Below are 19,654 nucleotides of genomic sequence, written 5' to 3' on the forward strand. Positions count from 1 at the left end.
TTGTTGAAACCACAATAAGAAAAAAATTTAAACTCATGGTTGCATTTTATGGTCAGTGGCTTCCTAAAAACAGTTTAAAGTGGGGAAAAATGCAAACAACAAGCTCAGTGCTTAGCTCTCCGAGGGTTAAACATGATGGCCAGCAGAGGGAGGCGTCTCCATGAGTAACACAGACTGCACTAAGTCTGGAGGCAACTGCAGAGCAAAGGGTTCAATAGTGAATCTCAATTACAATAGATTCCTATTTAACACTGCCTTTAACTTCTATTATATACGGTTGTGTACATAAATATGCATGCATATATATTTTATATTAGATACACTATATGGCCAAAAGTATGTGGACTCCTTTACTAATTACTGAGTTTTGCTGTTTCAGCCACACCCATTGCTAACAGGTATATAAAATCAGACTCATCGCCATTAACTCTCCATAAACAAACACTGCCAGTAGAATGGCTCGCACAGAAGAGCTCAGTGACTTTAAATGTGGCACTGTCATAAGACGCCACCTTTGCCACAAGTCAGTTAGTGAGATCTGCCCAAGTCAACTGTAAGTGCTATTATTGTAAAAAGGAAGCATCTAGCAGCAGCAACAGCTCAGACACAAAGCGGTAGACCACACAAACTCACAGAGCGGGGCTGCCGAGCGCTAAAGTACATAGCAGGCACAAAATCGCCTTTCCTCTGTCGGATCACTCACTACAAATTTCCAACTGCCTCTTGAAGCAACATCAGCACAAGACCCGTGAATCGACAGCTTCATGAAATTGGTTTCTATGGCTGAGCAGCTGCACGCAAGCCTAAGATCACCATACACAATGTGTTGGTTAGAGTAGTGTAAAGCACGCTGGCACTGGACACTGGGGCAGTGGAAATGTGTTCTCTGGAGTGATGAATCACGCATCACTATCTGACAGTCTGATGGATAAATCTGGGTTAGGTGGATTCCTGGAGAACACAACCTACCAGAATGCATAGTGCCAACAGTAAAGTTTGGTAGAGGAGGGGGAATGGTGTGGTGCTGTTTTTCAGGCTTTGGGCTCCATAGTTCCATTGAAGGGTAAAGCTTTGTTAATATATTTTTATTCAGCAAGGAAAAAGACAGAAAAGATAACATATGACAACGCAGTCACATCCATTTTTTTCTATAGATAGATAGAGACAGAGCTTAGATTACATATTATAATATAGTTTAAGAGTACACAAAGTGATTATTAAAAGCGCTCCGACAGAGTAAATCTAATAGGACTTAACAGTCAAACGAGAATATGTTAAGTGAATATGCGCAAATTCTGCGCAGTTTCTATATTCCTGACACTGTTCCCGCAAGGCCCTGCTGTTTTCTCACGCTGATGTGGAGCTGTCTGGATAATGCTAGCTAACATTTAACGCTAAACGTGTAGCTACATTGTCGTCAGCTCGCAGGCTGGCGACACGGATAGCCAGGCAGTGAAACGTGCCTGAAAACAGCCGTTAACTGTCAAGTGGAAGGTTGTCATCGACAGTGCTGCTCGTAAATCGTGAGAGACTGAGTGAGTTCTGCTTCCTCCTAACGTTACTCCCGAGCGGAGCGGGGCTCTCTCGCTCTCCGTCTGGCATTTTCTTGTCGGGCTGTTCGGACTTCTTGCCGCTCTCTGTTCTCAGCCGGTCCGTGTACAGACTCGCCGTTAACGACGAAATTAACAAAAGTGCGTTTTATCGATGACCTTTGAGAAATGAAGGACTCTTCTCGGGTCAGGTTACCTTAGAGACTGGTTTTCCAGTTAGCTGGCTAACTAGCTCCCTCCTAAAGCTTCTCACTGAGCCGGTATCCACAGCAGAAGGCCGACACGGGTGAACATTCCTAGGTGGGGACTGGACTGGACTGGACGGAAGGAGAAAACATTTGGAGAAATATTTCGCCACATACTCAGCCTGATCGTGTAGCTAGCGTGGAGTAAGTTATATGGCGAAAAGCTAACCGGCTACCTAAACTATGGATCCTTCTCTCGGACTCTGTGAGGAGAAATGCCTGTCAGTATCCTTTGGAAGTTGCTCATTCTATACTTGAATTTAGCTAAAGCTGCTAACGCTGCGGCTCTCTGCATTTGTAAGACAGTGGCTACAAGCTAGTTAGCTTTGAGTATCTTTGTCAGCTAGCGAAGCTAGCAAGTTAGCTAGTTAAGGTTAGATAAACTAACCCAGTTCGACAGCCTGATACCACCGGGTCAAACGTGCAGCTTTTAACTGTTTCAGGTAACTTTAACTCATAGCCTGTCCTCTATTGTGTTATAGGAAGCCTCACTGGCTGTTTTTCTTGCATATTTGACATGCGTTTAAATTCATGTAACTATGTTAATAAAAGGTGTACTTTTAAAATGATAGTCTTTTCCACACGTCAGCTTAACCCTGGTGTAGCTGTAAAACTTAAAGGGGAATTCCACCGATTTTTCAAAATGCATAATTCCGTGTTTGAGATGTAAGTAAAGTCATTCAGTTTGGTTCGATGTTAAATGGTTCATTTGAAAAAAAACTTGCCGCCATTTTATTAACTATCCAAAATTACCAGTGGACCTACCTTATACGTTTTTTATGTATGTAGCTAATGTAGTGGTAAATCATGTATTCCTCCACCATGAATAGATTAAAATCATTTAAAATACGTTTTTAGACCAAAACTGTACCACGAAACTACCGTAAATCAGTGTCTCAGACATCAGGCTGGGTATTCATAACCGTTTCATGTAAGAACTTGATGTGAGGGAGCTTTTAGAGGTGGACGCTAGAGGTGGATAACTGGACACTGATGGTGCAATTGGCAGATGACTTCATGAGTGTTAGTTGGTCTTTGTGGAAAAGACCAAAATCATCCTGTAACCTTTCCTGTTATCTTGACTGCCATCCTTCTCGGACTGATGTTACTTTCTTTTAGCAGCTAAGAAAGGAAATTCAGCAGAAGCAGCTGAAGAGTTTGCTTGCTGTCATGTCAGGTCAACGTTCAAATGAACTGTTTTCCATGTCTTCCAGTGAATCAGCCATCATTATGTACCTTTCTAGTTGAGTGTCACACGGATCTTTGGCGTTTAATCTTTGTTTACATTGTATTTTGTATGCATGTATTCAAGGCACCCTCTTCATATGAACACTATAGAGAAGGGTTCAGTGAAAAATCTTGTTTACACAGTTTCTGCCCTTAATCCAAATGTAATCGATCAGCCAAGATCTGTTTGGAGTCTAAAGTTTGCTTCTTTTTGGTGACAGACTTCTATTAGATTAGTCTCGCATCTCTAGTGCAAAACTAAGGAAGCAAACTCCATCAAACAAAGAAACATTGCCGATCTGCCAGGATATAAGTTAAGGGGCAAAAAATTAATTTTCGGTGAACCACTCCTTTAAAGGGGAATTTCAAAATTTCTGCCTAGTGGTTTGCTGTGAAATGCTTACTGGAGAAACTTCTGTAGTCAAAATTGTTCAGACTGGGCTGATAGGAGCCAGACTTCTGAAGAGTTTAAGGGGTATAGTTTTCCTACTGCTTTGAAATGAAAACATAAATATTTTGAAATCCATTAATTGTGATATTTGCAGGATGTTGAACAGCTAAATAGTCCCTCTATTTACCACGTTTTTTTACCATTATCTGTATTGCAATAAAAAACTAAGACACTTGTTTGTTTCCTGAGGTTTTGAATAATAATTATAATTGCTATGTTAGAGTTGCATACATCATGACCCCTGGTTCCTGTCACCACTACTGTAAAGAAATCTGAGTCTGTATGTTCCTCTACAATGAACCATTTCATATCAAACCACTCTGAATAACTTTGTTTACATCTCAGTGATTGAATTATGCCGAAACTTTGAGAAATCGGTGGAATTCCCCTGTAAGACCAGTCTAATCTTTCTGGAAGAGCACTGTTGATCAGTCAGGTGTTAAACTTAACAGTGTGTGGGAATTTTTCTCCCTTATTTTTTCCTTTTGTCCTTCACCACGTGCCATTGAATCCTTAATTGCTACGTTCAGACGGTGAAGGGGCATGAGCTGAGGGCTGGCCAGCGAGAACCTAGACTCCTCTCTTTACTGGAGCGTTCAGGACAGTTTACGTGAGTATCTACTTCTCAGGTCTGACATGACCATTTCTTGTTTGTGTAAAGTTTGTAGTCTGTGCCCAGCTTTTCTTTTATTAGCAGCAGTGAGAGTGTATTGTTCATTTGAACCAGTTCTGTTTAGCTGTTGCTTCTTGTTGAATGTTTTGTGCTCCCTAAGGATTCAGTGTGTCCATTGCACTTAGTAACTATGCTCACAAACCAAAAGGCAGTCTAAAGACTAGCTGTCGTTTAGATATGTTTTTAAAGTGTCTTTCTCATATGTAATGATACTCTGTCATGCAGCTGATTACAGGCGCATCTGTGTTTATTGTAGTCTCTGTTTTGGCATTGAAACTAACCTCTCAGGAGTTATAAAAGCAGTGCTTGTGTTGTGGTTGCTATAGGTGTGTCAGTATTGTGTAGTGGATTGTGCAGAGAGTGTTCTAACAGTCATGTTTTCAGAGCTGCACAGGCTGTGGGTTTGTGTGTGTGTAAGAGAGAGAGAGCGAGAGAGAGAGAGAGAGAGAGGTTTCACTGCTTGCCAGCATGCTGCCCATTATCCTGCATTCCACCACGGTGTCCTAAAGCCTAATAAGCCTCACATGAGCACACAAACTCTCTAACTGCATTAAAAGTGTACACGCTGAGCTGCCCTCTGGGCTGAGGAACAGTGCCGTGAGGTGGAGAAGGTTACAGACACTGTATGCAGCCGGGTGAAGGCCTTGGGCAGCGAATGTGGTCACTGAACAAAGAGCACAGGGAACCGATACTGATTCAATGTCCTCCTTGAAAAGAAGTGTTTTTTTTTTGTTGTTTTTTTGTTTTTTTTAATTTTTGTTTTTGTGTGTGTGTGTGTGTGTGTATGTGTGTGATATTAAAAAAAAAAAATAAGTAACCTGCTTTCCAGCTAGGTAAAAGCCTCTTTTCTTCAAATGAGATTACGTTGTTGCATTAAAGATTACTGTCAAAACTGTAAGGTGCAGTTCTAGATTCTTAATTTTGAATTAATCAGACTGCTTCATGATTTAGGCTAAATAAAAAATAAAAAAATAAGACACAAAATAAGAATTTTGAATTCTTTCAAGTATCATTAAATTAAAGGTTATGGTATTATCCACTTGTGTTGACACCATGCATCAGTAAGCTTAAACTGGGTCCAGGAAACCAGCTCAAAAGGACAGAGTGAATGAGCTCTGCTTCAAATTGGCCTCACATTTTGAATTAATATTGGACCATGGCAGCCTAATGAAAGATGCCCCAGAATAGCATTGTATAAATTGTTTCATTGTGTAATGAAATGACTTCTCATGCCATTGCATACCGCATCCCACAATCTGACGTCAGTAAGTAAGCATTTCGTAATGAATAACCCAGAACCGTAAACGTTCAGCTGTTTATTTTGATTGAATTTGGTGCTGCAGTTGTCAGCCGCATTTCTGTTTGTTGGTACAGACTAAGAGATGATAGTCAGCGGCAGGACAGGAGTTTGTAGTTTTGGATCCATTTGGAAAGGCGCGCAGTCAGGTAGCTCTGGAGGTTTTCCCACTAATCTACAATAATCAAATTTCATGCTGAGCGAAATGGAAGATTGGGCAAGTTGCAAGGCACACTTGTGAGTGACCAGTAATTAACCTTGCATGCATTAACTCAACTGTGTATGTGTCTTTAATAATGAGCTTCACACTCTGGCTGTATGTTTGAGAAGATAAGAAAGTTTGGAAGGAGAATGCTGCAGTTTACTCTCTAGTGGAAACATGCTGCAGCTGATAAAAGATGCTGCCTCTTGTCACAGTGTTTTGGTTTAGGCCTGCACAAAATGGACAAGTATGGCAAAATGACACTGCAATATGTAGTAAATTAATTACATTAACTACTAAACAGTATAGCGTCTGTAAACTTGTGCTTAGTTGATATTTCTGTATAACACGGTCATCAGGAGGAGGCATATGATTTTGACATATATAGTCAATGCAGTCTTATGCAAAAATTTGAACACCTCAGGTTGAATTCATAATTAAATCATTAAGATGTAAACAAAGTCACTCGGAGTGGTTTGAAGTGATGCTTCGTTCGAGAGAAACGTGTAAGAATTTAATGCATTCAAAAGCTGTATCACAAAGTTATTACAGTTATAATTATTAATGATGATGACCGAGACATTGTTTTATGATAGTTTTGTGATGGGGCATTAGCAGAATTTTTATTTTTAAAATGTATTCATAGCTAAGAGGTACATGCCTGGCGTTCTAAGGCAAGGTAGTCCTCAAATAATTTTTTTTTTTTAGTTACCACTTTATCGTTGTCAATAGTACATATAAAAACTCAAAAGACACATGGAGGTTCACTTGTCATTCTAAATGTCTTCATTTGCATTGTAAACATTGTGACCCCTGGTTCCTATCCTATCCTACCAACCACCGTAAAGACATTTTAGTCAAGTTTCTCCACAATCTACCATTTCACATCAGAACATCAAAATCTCAATGACTGAATTTAAGCGGAAATCTTGAAAAATCAGTAGATTTCCTTAAGCAAACATAAATATGACAGCTGTATGTAAATTTTAGTGCCCAATTTCTGTTTATTTGCTTAACAAATTGGAAAAAATAAAACAAAGTAAATGTGCCATTATTTTTTACAGACTGCATTTTATGTTTTACATTAAATTCAGCAAATAAACAGTAATTGTGTAGTAATTGTGCAGAAGTGTCTTCTTTGTAGACGATATGTTAACTTATTTCAAACAAACAAAACTGGTCATTTGACCAGGGGTGCCCAGACCTTTGCATACGACTGTGTATATGATGGGACACGTGAATGTGATCTGTAGGGAACAACTGAGATTACTCATCTTGCTCACAGTACGCTTTGTGGAAATTTCTACAATTTGTTATCACGCTCCCCAAGTAGTACTGTTACAGCTGGACACTAGAGTTAAAAACCAGAAAAAAGAAGCATAGTAGTGTACAACTTTATTTAAATAATGGTTACTTTTTGTCTTTAAGGTTGGGAGTTTTGGCAAACCCTGAGGCAGTTGTGTCCAGTCCAGTGCCACAGTTGTCCATACCTATCACTAGCCACTTTCAGATAGTACGAGGTAAGTGCCGGTTGTGCCCAATGTAGTCTGTCAGAGCTTCCTCTGCATTATAATTTTTTTTTGTTTGTGGTGAATGGGGGGGAACCTGAGCATGATGACAAAAAGCAGCAGCTTATCCTACCTTAATCCTCTTATCCTTTGACGTTGAAAGTGACCCCGTATCTCTCTAACGTAAAACGACGTCATTTATAAGAGTTCAGAAGTTCCTATCCCCACCTCCTTGTAAATGTCAAAGACAAACATTACAGAGAGCCTGTAGGAAATGTTTTCTCTGCAGTATTCCAGCCCTTAGCAACCTTTGCACAGCAGATTCAAAGCTGCTTTTAACTGCTTTTCTATTCTTTGTTCAGAAGCTGAGGAGGCTCTTCTTATAGACATCTCAATAAGCAGTAAGTATGGTTGACAGAGTTCTGTTTTCTGTTATCTTGTAGCTTCTGATAGCACATAATAGCTTGATAGATCACGAACCTCTTTATATGGAAAATTCAGTAGATTGTTGGCAGTTGTTATCACTAACATCTCATCCGGCAGCGACGCTGAGGATCCGTATTCGAGGGGAGCGGACTCCGGAGCTGCTGCTGGAGCTGCAGGATGATGATCGAACTCAGACATTTCTCCAGCAGGTGAAGAAGGCCAAGCAGCAAGGTGAGAATACAGTCTAACTTGCTTTATTATTTAGCAACCCCTGCCTTGTCTTACTGACCAAGGTTGCTCATTAACCTGGACAGATGCATGACTTTTTTTTTATTGTGTGCTCGCTGGAGGAATTTGACCTCAATTTGAGATGCACTTTTTGAAGGTCATAAATGAGTAATGTTGGTTTGCTTGTGTTTTCATTGTTTCCCAGAGGAATTAGCAATTTTTTGTAAGGAGTAGCTTTGTATGAGATCTCACATCTCTACTCAAATTAAGGACTTTACTTAATGTTGCTTTCTGCACTGTTGTTGTCTTTTTTGTTGAATTTTCTGTTAAATATTCTGCTTTTTTCTGACACTGAAAATTGATAGCTTGTCCTTAGTGCTTATTTTGACTGGAAATTAATTAAATAAATGCTGGTCTCTGACTTTTTCACAGTAGTGTACTATTAAGCTTTAGCTGTTTCTTAGCATGAGCTATTTTTCTTAAACTAAGGCTGTCAATTTCCTGTCCGGGAAGGCCGGAGTCTAGCACGGTTTGGTGATTTTCTTGCTTAAACACACCTACTAACTTGTCCGCTGAGTTGAGTCTGGTGTATTTGAACATGAAAATTCCCAAAGCACTTGTCACAAAGACATATGCTGTATTATGAACGCTGTGTTTTCAGTTTATCTTTGAAGATCTGCCGCCTTTTGGAGGACTTTAAGAAGCGTTGTAAAATAAACTAAGGGTGTTCGTCATAGATGTGAACACCGCCACATTGTTTGTAGTGTTAACAGTGGAGTTGTTACTCCACTGTGTGACGTGATAATTGAAACTCAGAGCCTTGTGCATACTTCTTTCTTAGAATAGTGCAGTCAACCAGAATATGGTAAATAATCTGGATGTCCCTTTGCTGTCTCAGTAACTTTGAGAGGATTTTCAGTTGATAATATGATGTGGCTGACAAAATGAAACCAGGTAAGGTAACTGTTTTGTTTTCTTTGTGTTTTTTGGGGGTTAGACACATCCTGCAAAACCTGCCTTACTAGTTTCCAAATTTCTGCGTAGTTACTCTGTTTTTAATGCTTAATCTGTTAGTGACACTGCATTAATGAGGTCAACTGGAGCAGCATAAAAGTGGCTCTTGCAACAGTAAGCTCTCTTCCAGACTAACATAATGTTCAGTCTGTCCTTTATCAGCCAGTTGTTTTGTGTGAACAGGCTATAGTTTAACAAAGACAAGCTTTTTAAGATGTAAATTAACATGCCACATTGCCAGTTCTGATAAAAAGGAGGATGTACTTTCACAGACTTTCAAAAAACATTTTCCGCATCTGTAGTTTTTTTTTTGTTTGTTTTTATTGTGAAACCAATTTTAAGGGCTATAAATATCTCGCAAAATAACGCACAAAATCATGTAGAATATAGTATCCTCCGAAAGTACTGGAACAGCAAGGCCAGTTCTTTTGTTTTTGCTATTCACTGAAGACATTTGAGTTTGCAAACAAAAGATGAATATGAGACAGTAAATTTGAATTTCAGCTAGATGTGTTAAACAGCTTAGAACATGGTACATATGGTGGCAGAACACCCAGTTCTTAGGTGAGTGAAAGTATAAGAACAGAAAATCTTATCACTTAACTTTAATATTTGGATGCACATCGCTTGCTTGCAATAACTGCAACAAGCTGGCGATGCACTGACATCACCAAACTGCTGACTTGGCTGGTCGAAAACCTTCCACTTTTTTCCTTGATGAAGTCCTTTGTGTTGGCATTGTGTTTTGGGTCATTGTTTTGCTGCATGAAGAAGTTAGTCTTAGTTTGGATGCGTTTCTCTGTAAATTGGAACACAGAATGTTTATGTAGACTTCTGAATTCATTCTGCTGCTACCATTATGAGTTACATCATGAATGAAGGTTAGACTCCGGAAGCAGCTGTGCAAGCCCAAGCCATGACACTCCCTCCACCGTGCTTGACTGATGAGCTAATGTTTTGGATCATGAACAGATCTTTCTTTCTCTAGCTTAATCATGGTCTCAATATTCCTTAAAACTTCAGAACTTTTGTGGCTCATTACAGACGTGATGCATCTTGTGGTGTGGCATCTTTCTGCTCTGGATGTCTTTTTCAGATGGTGGAGATTGATACCTTTGTCCCTGCGGCTGCGGAGGTTGTTTGTGGTGTTACTGACTGCTGTTTTTGGGGTTTCCTTACAGCTCTCACATTATTTTTGTCATCAATTGCTGTTGTTTTCCTTGGTCGACCTGTTTGATGCCTGGTTGTTAGTACATCAGTGGTTTCTTTCTTTCTCATGACACTCTAAGGCTACGTTTATACAGCAGGTAAAAGTGGCCCAAATCTGATTTTCTCACCAAATCCGATTTTTTTGTTTGGCTGTTCACGTTATCTTTTAAATGTGACCTGTGTGCAACATTAGTTTGAACAGATCAGCTCCTGAACCGACCCACATGTGCAAAACAACAGTGCTTCACGTGTCGGCTCGTCCAGAGGTAAATAGTCATGACGACAAGCGAACGCCAGTCGCTCCCCACAGCTTTCTGTTTCGGCTTCGCCAGCATCATATGAGCGAGTGGTTGACAGCTGGACTCATCACCCAGAATGCATTCGAGTTCGCTGTAAAAAGTGCACGTTATTTGGCCACGGCCACTTCTTTGGTCCGTGTCCTCGGATTCTTTAAACTGTTCTTTGACACTGCAGCCTCGGTCTCCTCCGGCCACGCTCGGCCGTTTCATGCGAAACCTCTCTGAACACGGAGCGGTTTGAAGTCTCCTCTAATTTTTTACCACAGAAACATCAGCCTAAATGTTTATGATTCTCAGCAGTGCGAAATTATGACGAATGTCGAGTTGTACTGACGTAAAAGTCGCATGAATTCCGATCTGGCTGTTCTGAGTGAGTCGCATTGCCACGGATTGGATACGTATCGGATTTCAGTACCACATATGAAAGCGTCTCGAATCGGAATTGAAAATGTCAGATTCAACACGTTTTTTGCTGTTCACACTACCACACAGATGACACATCTGTGTCACATTTGAGGAAAAAGATTGGATTTGGGCCACTTTTACCTGCTGTGTAAACGTAGCCTAAGTTGTTGTGTTGGCTGTGCCCAATGCTTATGCAATGCCTCTGATCGAATAGCACTCTTTTCTCAGCTTCAGAATGACTTGCTTTTCTCCCATAGACAATTCTCTGATCATTATGTTGGTTCATCCTTTTTAACAACAAAATGCAGATCTATCGTCTAATATTCATCTTTGGATCTCAAACCCAGATGTCTTCAGTGTATAGAAGTGTATAGAAAAAGAAAATAATTGACTGCGCTGTTCCAATACATTCAGAGGAGACTGTATATTCTAGCATTGGGATCAAGTGGTTTTGCTATTTTTTTGTTCATTATCTCGTCTTTTCCTATTTTCCATCAGTTCTCTTCACATAAAGGCTTTTTTGTTTTATAACCGGTTATATTCATGCTAAAGGTGAGGTTTAGTTGCATTACACATGTTCTGTGTTCAGATTTATCAGATCAAAATGTATTGGTCTTGTGAAAGTTTATACTTGATTGCTGCCAACTTAGAAGTTCTCAAAAATAACGTTTTCTTCATATAACACTGTCAGAAAAATGATTTTTTTTTTTTCAGTTGAAGGAAGAAGTTCACTACCCAGGAAGATGGAGCCTGTTGTTCCTGCCCCTATCAAACCTTCTGTCCCAGTCCCGCCTCTGAGAGGAACCTCTAAACCACCAGTCACTGCTTCTAAGAACTTGTTACAAGGCAGCACCAACAACAGCAATACAGGAAAGCCTTTAAGTATGTGAAATGTACTTGTATCTTAATTATGTGCCTGGTTTAACTCTTCACTTATTTTTATTTGTTATCATTAGAGATGATCTGCACATTATAGACATTACTGTGCTTTCCCCAGATTATGTAGATCCTGCAGTCTCACTGGTGACAGATTTTGGTTTTGAGGAGAATTTCAACCATGCTTTAAAAGTGGAGGAGAAGAAGAACCAGCAAAACCGGATAGTTGCCCAGAGGGAGCCTCCTCCTGTACCTCCCCTTCCTCCTCGAAAAGGTTCCCACACGCCCCCTGCTGTTCCAGTAGCTGGCCCACCTCCCAAAGATAGACCTCCTCCTATGCAAATTGGCACACCGGTTAGACAAGAGTAAGTGTGACAATCTGCTCTAAGAGCAGTTCTTCCTATGCAGTGGATTTAGATTGATATTTGATTCTGTGTTATTTGATTCTTCAGGTATAGTCACTCTTCAGAACGATCTAGCTCTTGGTCTGACAGCCCAACCACGCACAGCATGAGGCAGGCCATGCTCAGCAGCCAGTCAGGCCTGAGAGAGGGCCTTCTCAAATATCGCTTAGGCAAAAAGGAGAAGGAGTTTGTGGATATCCACAACTTTAGGTTAATATTATCAGCTTGCTACTTAAAATTAGTTTGTTTTCATTTGTACTCCTTATTGTATTTTAAATTGCCATTTTTTTCCATGATTTCTTAGATTCTTTGCAGGCACATGGAATGTGAATGGTCAGTCCCCTGATAGCAGTTTGAATCCCTGGTTGTGTTGTGACCCTGATCCCCCTGATGTGTACGCACTGGGGTCAGTGTCAGAAATCTTTACATATATCCTGCATTTAACACTAAAGCTTGGCATTGGCATCTTGTTGCATCTATCTGTATGCTGTTCTTTTGCATTCAGTTCATGTAAGTGACTATTAATGGAATAGTTCACTAAAAATTTCAGATTTACATGATTTTCCACTTACGCCAAAGGCAGTCAGACAAGCCAAGACACAATTTATGTCCAAGTTTTGCTTCTTTAGTTTGGAACTGAATCTGTTTGGCTAACAATGCTAAAAACACTGGAAATAAATAGTGATCAAAAACATTCCATACATACATGATAAAGGCTTGATATGTGTGCTTCAAATGATGTTGAAGCTACATTCTCTCATTTTAAAACAAATTAATTTAGTAAAATGGAGTGGATCCTTATTTATAAATTTAGGCTAAATTTGTACTACAGTATCATCTGTATAACATCACACTTTTAGGTGCTATTCCGCCTTCACACTTTGAGAGGCTGTAGCACAGGGTCGCATTATAAAACATCTGGTACATAGTGTTAGCACAGGAGTTACTAAGGCTTGCTTGCTGTAAGAGAGTTAGAAGTTATGCATCGAATAACGAAATAAACTGAAATTAGGTGTTGCGTTACATTTTGCAAAAACAGAGTATAAAGATCTCTGGTAGTCTGGTGCGTTACGAATTTTCCGTTCCGCCTTAAATGTTGCAATAGTGAAGTTTTGGATAAAGCTAACTTCGGCTTCATGCTGAACGGTGGGTCCATCATCCAGCTGACGCATTTTTTTGTGTGTTTAGTCAGGTTCAACCATATACAGTTGAAGCTCATTTGTGCAGGAAATGTGGTCCTATTCATAATTGGAAGTTGTATTGATTTTTCTGAGTATACTCTTAGCTTTTCTATACCTGCATTAGTCTATGGTGCGTCTGTGTTGTGAATGCTCTTAACCTCCTTTTTGTTGTCTTGTGCAAAATGATACCAAATTGTGCTAAAGAACGAAGTGATTCCAGTTGTCCTAAATGGCTGCCCTCTCTTTTAGTTTTAAGTTTTTGCCATTTTTATACTACACAGAAAGTCATACTTTGTTCTAAATCGTATTACTATGCCAGTGCAACCTAAATTTAGACCTGGAAGTGGTTTGAGCTTGTTGAAAAAGGTTTCACCCATGTATTTATGGATATTATTGGGTGATTGATGACTCCCAGTGTTTGTTAGCAACATGAGCCTTGTAGCTCCAGTTCAAACTAAAGAAGCAAAATTTGGACACTAAACTTGTTATGGCTGATTGACTGCATTTAGGGTAAGTGGCAATTTACATTAATAAAGCTATCCCTTTAATTAACAGTCACTTTTAGCAAAACAGTGGAGATGGTGCAACATTGGTCATCATATATTATGGTCAAGTTTATTTGAAATTTTTTAAATTTAATTAATTATTGTGAATTGGTAGGTTTCAAGAATTGGATTTGAGCACAGAGGCCTTTTTTTACATGGACTCATCCAAAGAGCAGCTGTGGGTCGATGCAGTGGAACGAAGCCTTCATCCCAAAGCCAAGTATAAACGGGTGAGTCATTACTGAAGTTACTGATGGACCGGAGCTACAATTCAGAAGTCAGACCTTTTATCACAGCTTTGACAGACAGCAGGTTTTGCCAATAATTATAATTACTTGAATGTAGCAGTAATAGAATTGGCGTGCATGGCAGTTGTAATTTAAAGCTAGGTTTTGGGGTTTTTATTACATATGAATTTAAACAGACAGTCAATGAAATACGCTGGTGCTAGGCTATTGAGAGTAACAGAACTTTAAAATCTACCTTAAAACATAGAGGTAGCATATGGGTAAATTTACAGTAATCAATTCAAAGTTGTTCTGTGTCGCTGTAGGATAGGAAAGGTCTAACTTTAGTAGTATTTCTTAAAGTAAGAATGCAACATGAGTAGTTTTATTTACATAAGGGATGAAACAGAACAGAGTCTAAAATTATTTTTCATCCTGTCCTTCGTTCTTTCCTCAGGTACGCATTATACGGTTAGTGGGTATGATGCTGGTGGTGTTTGTCAAAAAGGAGCACAGGAACCATATCAGAGATGTCTCTGCTGAAACTGTGGGAACTGGCCTCATGAATAAAATGGTAAGCGTAGTGTTTGTGCTTTAGGCTATGGTTTGTCATAACAGGAAATGTTAGTGTCTGTTTTTATATTTATATGCACTGAGAGTCCTTTAGTATCATCATATAACTGAACTAGAGAATAGAGTTGCTTATCTGTGCACATGTGTAGGGCAATAAAGGAGGCGTGGCAGTGCGGTTTGTATTCCACAACACCAGCTTCTGCATTGTGAACTCTCACCTTGCGGCCCATGTGGAGGACTTTGAGCGGCGGAACCAGGACTACAAGGACATTTGTGCCCGCATGAGCTTTCACCTCATGGAGCACCCACACCTCAATATAGTGAAACATGAGTGAGTTACCTGTAGTTTAACCACTCTCTCTATAGTAAAACGTGATTTGACATCTTCACTTGCCCCTTTTTGTTATATTTACACCCAAGACAGTTGCATATAAGCTATTTGGTCTGATCAGATATTAGGAAGTTTGTATAGTCCAAAATTAACTTAGATTTTTCACATGCAGTTCTGTGCAATAATAATACTAAGAAGAAGGAGAAGTTCAATTTGTATGGCGCCTTTCTCAAACCCAAGGTCGCTTTACAGAGGCAGGAAGGAAAAAAGGAAACATCAGTAAGGAGAAGAATGAAAGTGCTGAGAGAAGAGCTAGGTTTTAAGCTGAGCTTTAAAGGAGGAAAGTGAAGTACAGTCACAGGGAGATTGCGATAACGTGTTCCATAGTTTGGGACCATGACGTTGAAAGATTTGCCTCCAACAGTGACCAGTCTAAATTTTGGGACGGCTAGACGACCTGTGTCAGAGGACCTAAGTGTTCGGGCAGGACAGTAAGGGTGCAGGAGCTCGGATAAATAGGCTTGGGCTAGACCTTGTAGAGTTTTCTAAGTTAGCAGTATTACTTTAAACTTGATACGAAGTAGGACAGGTAACCAGTGTAACAGACATAGAACTGGGGTGATATGAGCTGATTTTTTTGAGTGAGAGAGTATTCTAGCAGATGAGTTTTGTAAATACTGAAGAGGGCAGATACTTTTACAAGGGACACCAATGAGAAGGGAGTTTCAGTAGAAAACATATATCTAACAGAAAATTATACTGAAGCCTCAACAACTAAATAAGTAATTATACTAAAATAAACACATATATTAATAAATCAGTTAGTATATTAGTGTATCCATGCTTTGCCTTTAACCTTCACTCTTTTTGGGAGACTTTCAGTTTTTCAAAGAAATCTGCTGGGATGTATTTCCATATATTTTTCTGTAGCATTTAAACATTTTTTGAACTCCAATTTTGGAAACTCTTGTTTTTCTCTTATTTTGCCTTGCCTTCCTGCTTCTTTATGCAAGTAGATTATCTTTTGCCTTATCCGCAAGGTAGGTAAGGTGTGTTTAGGTCGTTGCCTGTGGTAATGTTGGAGGGGGAACATAATGTCAGTAAGCAAGTTTCCATCCAAACTTTTTTCTAGCAGGACTGAGGAGGAGATGAGAGCATTAATGCTCCTGCTTTTCAGCTCTTACAGAGATTTCCAGAAATTAAAAGAGCTCAGACAGCTCAGTATTGCAGAGAAAAGTGATCTCTAATAACAAAAATATAATAAAATAACATTAGAATTTTTTTATTTTATTAAAATTACCAGAATGTCCTTATTAGTAAGTTATGGGGATGCCAGAGGTCCACAGAAACATGACAAACACCTTTTTTATTGATAAATCAAAACTTATGTAACAGCAGTTTTTGCGGGAAATGATGTCATAACGTAAAGTGAGTTGATTGAAATAAATCAGGAAAATCGAGGTTTTTTTTTATGCATTTTATCTATTGTGATTTGTGCAGAAAATGAATGGAAAAATAGCTATTAAGAATAAAAATCTTTGAGAATAGCCTTTGTTAGGGAGAACACAGCTGTAACTTGTAGGTTTTAACATTGAAAGGATGGAAGAGTTCCAGTGGCAAGAGGGTGCACAAAGGTAAAGCATGGACAAATTAAACACTGACACATTTGACATTATACTTAGTATTGGAGACTTCTATGTAATTTTCTATTAAATAAATGTTTCCTGCTTTTTTCCTGATGCTGAAAACTTTTACTTAATGGCCTTTTTGAAATGAAATGGTGGCTTTTGACACTTGCACAGTGCTGTATATGCATATATTGCGCTTCCATATTTATCCTTGCATACACAAAGACTTTTCAGACTTTCGTTGAAATTATATATTGTATGTCACAAATTTGCCCTCATTTCTTTATTTCTCAGTGTGGTGATTTGGCTGGGAGATCTAAACTACAGACTGTTTTTATATGATGCAGCTGAAGTGAAGAGACTCATTGCTGATAATGAGCTGCGGAGGCTCCAGGAGTATGATCAGGTAAGCACAGAGACAGAGTGTGTTGTGTTTCAAAATAAATAGTAACGTGAAAGAAGGGAAGTAATTGCAAACATAGTGAAAATATAGCTTCTCAGTTCTGCAATCTGTCTGGGAACTCTAATTCAGTCACTGAGTGGAATCCCTTGTTGTTGCTGTTGTTGTTGTTCCCATTTCCTATTTATAATATTTAAACAGTGAACTGAACAGAGATTTCACCTGTCGTCCCAAGAATGAACACAGTCATTTTTCTTTTCTCTTTTAATTTTTAGCTAAACATTCAAAGGCACACTAAGCGAGCCTTCACTGACTTCATGGAGGGAGAAATCACTTTTATCCCCACTTACAAATATGATGCAAAATCGGACCGATGGGATTCAAGGTATGACTGTAGATTGTTGCAGTGCATGTTCTAAGTTATCCTACTGAGGTAAATCAGAACACACGATTCTTAAACTGCTTGTCTGACCATTGGTTATGTGTGTACTCCTTGCTTTGCGATACAGTGGGAAGTGCCGAGTTCCAGCCTGGTGTGACCGTGTCCTGTGGAGAGGTAGTAATGTTAAGCAGCTGCACTACCGGAGCCATATGGAGCTGCAGACCAGTGACCACAAACCTGTCAGTGCCCTCTTTAGCATTGGGGTGAGGTTCAGTCTTCTAATATCCCTTTTAATTTTTTTTTTTCAAGCCGCTGGGAACAGTGTGCTCTTCATAAATAGGTTAGTCTTGCTGTTGTGGGCACACAGTATACATGTGTAAAGTATGTCCTGTGAATAACTGTCCAGTGACTAAAAATGGCTGATGGGTTTGGCAAAATTCATATCTTTCAATGTGAACTAGTCAGTTCTAATCTTGTGTACACGTGTCGTGTATGTACCCAGTTCTCTAGTCAATCACAGGGTTGTCCCTTTCACAAAACCTTAACATGCCACTGTAATGACACTTTCACTATGCACTTTACACTGTAATATTGCTGCAACTCCTAGTTATGTCTATACTCATTGTGCTTTTAGACTACCTCATACCACTTAGTGCTTGCTATCATGTAAATACAGTAAATCTGTCTTATATGCTATGTAAATATGCAAATGGATATACCTTTATTTCTACTCTCTTATACTTTAACTTATGTCTATTTTTTATTTCTATTTTTTTCTGCATAGTATACGTAAGTTTATGTGCAATGATGTGTCTTGCTACTGAAACACTGCAATTTCCCTTCGGGATCAATAAAGTTCTATCTATCCATCCATCCCTCTATCAAATCTGTGTTCCCCTGTGGTCTGTATAAGTCTGAATAACTTATGGAGCAAACACTTACAGAGCAAGTGTTACTGCGCTAACAAGCAAGTTAATCTCTCTGCCTATCTGTCTGTTTATTTGTTCATTCAAACATTCATTCTTTCAGCTGGCTATGCCAGCATTCCCTCGATGCAAATCCAGCAGTACAGTGCATAACAATTTTACTTTCTTTAAAATGTTACCGTATAAAAACTGGGTAGTGTTTTCAGTAAGTCATGGACACAGTTTGGACATTCTACAACACAACACGCGTACAGACGGCCTGTCTCACTTATTTTTCCCTCTTTGCACTGTTGGGTTTAGTTCTGCTGCAGTGACATTGCAGGCTGAGAGTGTTGATAGTTCTTAGACCGGTCTGATGAGTGATATTTCAGCCACATTTATTAGATTTTTAGCATTTTTTTTTTCTTTTCATTCAAACATTTTTGGATGTTTTAAAGGCACGTTTTGAATGTCATTCTTAAAGTCTGTACTTTGTGTGTGTGTGTGTGTGTGTGTGTGTGTGTTTTACAGGTGAAGATGGTGAATGAACAGCGCTATAAGAAGGTGTTTGAGGAGATAGTACGTGACATGGATAGGATGGAGAATGACTTCCTGCCCTCTTTGGCATTGACTCGAAGGGAGGTGAGTGAAGAAAGCTGAAGACAGGAGCATACGTCCTCATGTGCACTTGCACTACATCGATCCTGTGTGCTGCTTTAGCTGTATATGTGACACGTCTATATCAAAATTAGATCAACAGTAGGGTGCTACAAGACTCTGTTAGTGCTAAAACTGTCTCCATCATTTGCACCATCTATGCAGCAAGCTGAAAGCAAACCAGTTTCAGTATCACTAAGTCAAAGACGTGATGTGGAAGTATACGCATACATTACGGTGCAAAAGTCAGAGCCCCCCTCTCCCTTTGTCTTTATTACAGTTTCTATTCCTTTCAGGAGACTTGTTTTTAGTTTTTCTAAAATAATCTGCAGGAATATTTTTCCATACCTCCAGTGTTCAGTCTTGGTCTCACTCATGCAAGTAATCCTAAACACATTCAGTGAAGTTGAGGTCTGAGCATTGAGTCTGTACAACTTCTTGACAGCTGCACATCCTTTCAGACCCAAAGCTTTAAATATTGTTTATTTGATAGTGTTGATGGTCTTGCATGGTTTTCTCTACATCTTTTAATATTTTTATATATTTTTTGGAAACTCCTTTTTTCCCCCCACTTATTGTCCTTTGACTTTCCCCCTTAGGTTATCTAATATGTTGAGAAATATCTCATAAAAAGTAACTTACTTCATGGCTGATTTGGCTGGAAATTAAATAATTAAATAAGTGAAGTGTGGTCTCTGACTTTTGTTCAGCACTGTGTATATCCAAAAAGTTGCATGAATTTAAACTGAATATGTGGGTCAATTCATGTTGCCTAGGTTGTTTCACAGAGCCAGTTTATCAGCATGTAAAA

At 39.2% G+C, this 19,654-nt stretch overlaps 1 protein-coding gene across 2 annotated transcripts in view; it reads left to right on the forward strand.

The window, feature by feature from the left end:
• Nucleotides 1-1,386: 1,386 nt before the first annotated feature.
• Nucleotides 1,387-19,654, forward strand: part of ocrl (OCRL inositol polyphosphate-5-phosphatase) — a 30,042-nt gene continuing 11,774 nt past the window's right edge. For both annotated transcript variants that reach the window (XM_036569014.1, XM_036569015.1), the window contains exons 1-16: nt 1,387-2,020; nt 4,004-4,083; nt 7,074-7,165; nt 7,516-7,554; nt 7,697-7,810; nt 11,449-11,616; nt 11,732-11,975; nt 12,063-12,224; nt 12,319-12,420; nt 13,856-13,970; nt 14,425-14,541; nt 14,690-14,871; nt 16,794-16,905; nt 17,175-17,284; nt 17,409-17,544; nt 18,718-18,828. In XM_036569014.1, the coding sequence (XP_036424907.1) occupies nt 1,979-2,020; nt 4,004-4,083; nt 7,074-7,165; nt 7,516-7,554; nt 7,697-7,810; nt 11,449-11,616; nt 11,732-11,975; nt 12,063-12,224; nt 12,319-12,420; nt 13,856-13,970; nt 14,425-14,541; nt 14,690-14,871; nt 16,794-16,905; nt 17,175-17,284; nt 17,409-17,544; nt 18,718-18,828 (1,926 nt within the window). In that variant the 5' untranslated portion in view covers nt 1,387-1,978. The remainder of the gene's footprint in view (nt 2,021-4,003; nt 4,084-7,073; nt 7,166-7,515; nt 7,555-7,696; nt 7,811-11,448; nt 11,617-11,731; nt 11,976-12,062; nt 12,225-12,318; nt 12,421-13,855; nt 13,971-14,424; nt 14,542-14,689; nt 14,872-16,793; nt 16,906-17,174; nt 17,285-17,408; nt 17,545-18,717; nt 18,829-19,654) is intronic.

This window comes from Colossoma macropomum, unplaced genomic scaffold, assembly GCF_904425465.1.
Source record: "Colossoma macropomum unplaced genomic scaffold, Colossoma_macropomum, whole genome shotgun sequence".
In the NCBI taxonomy this organism is placed as follows: Eukaryota; Metazoa; Chordata; class Actinopteri; order Characiformes; family Serrasalmidae; genus Colossoma; species Colossoma macropomum.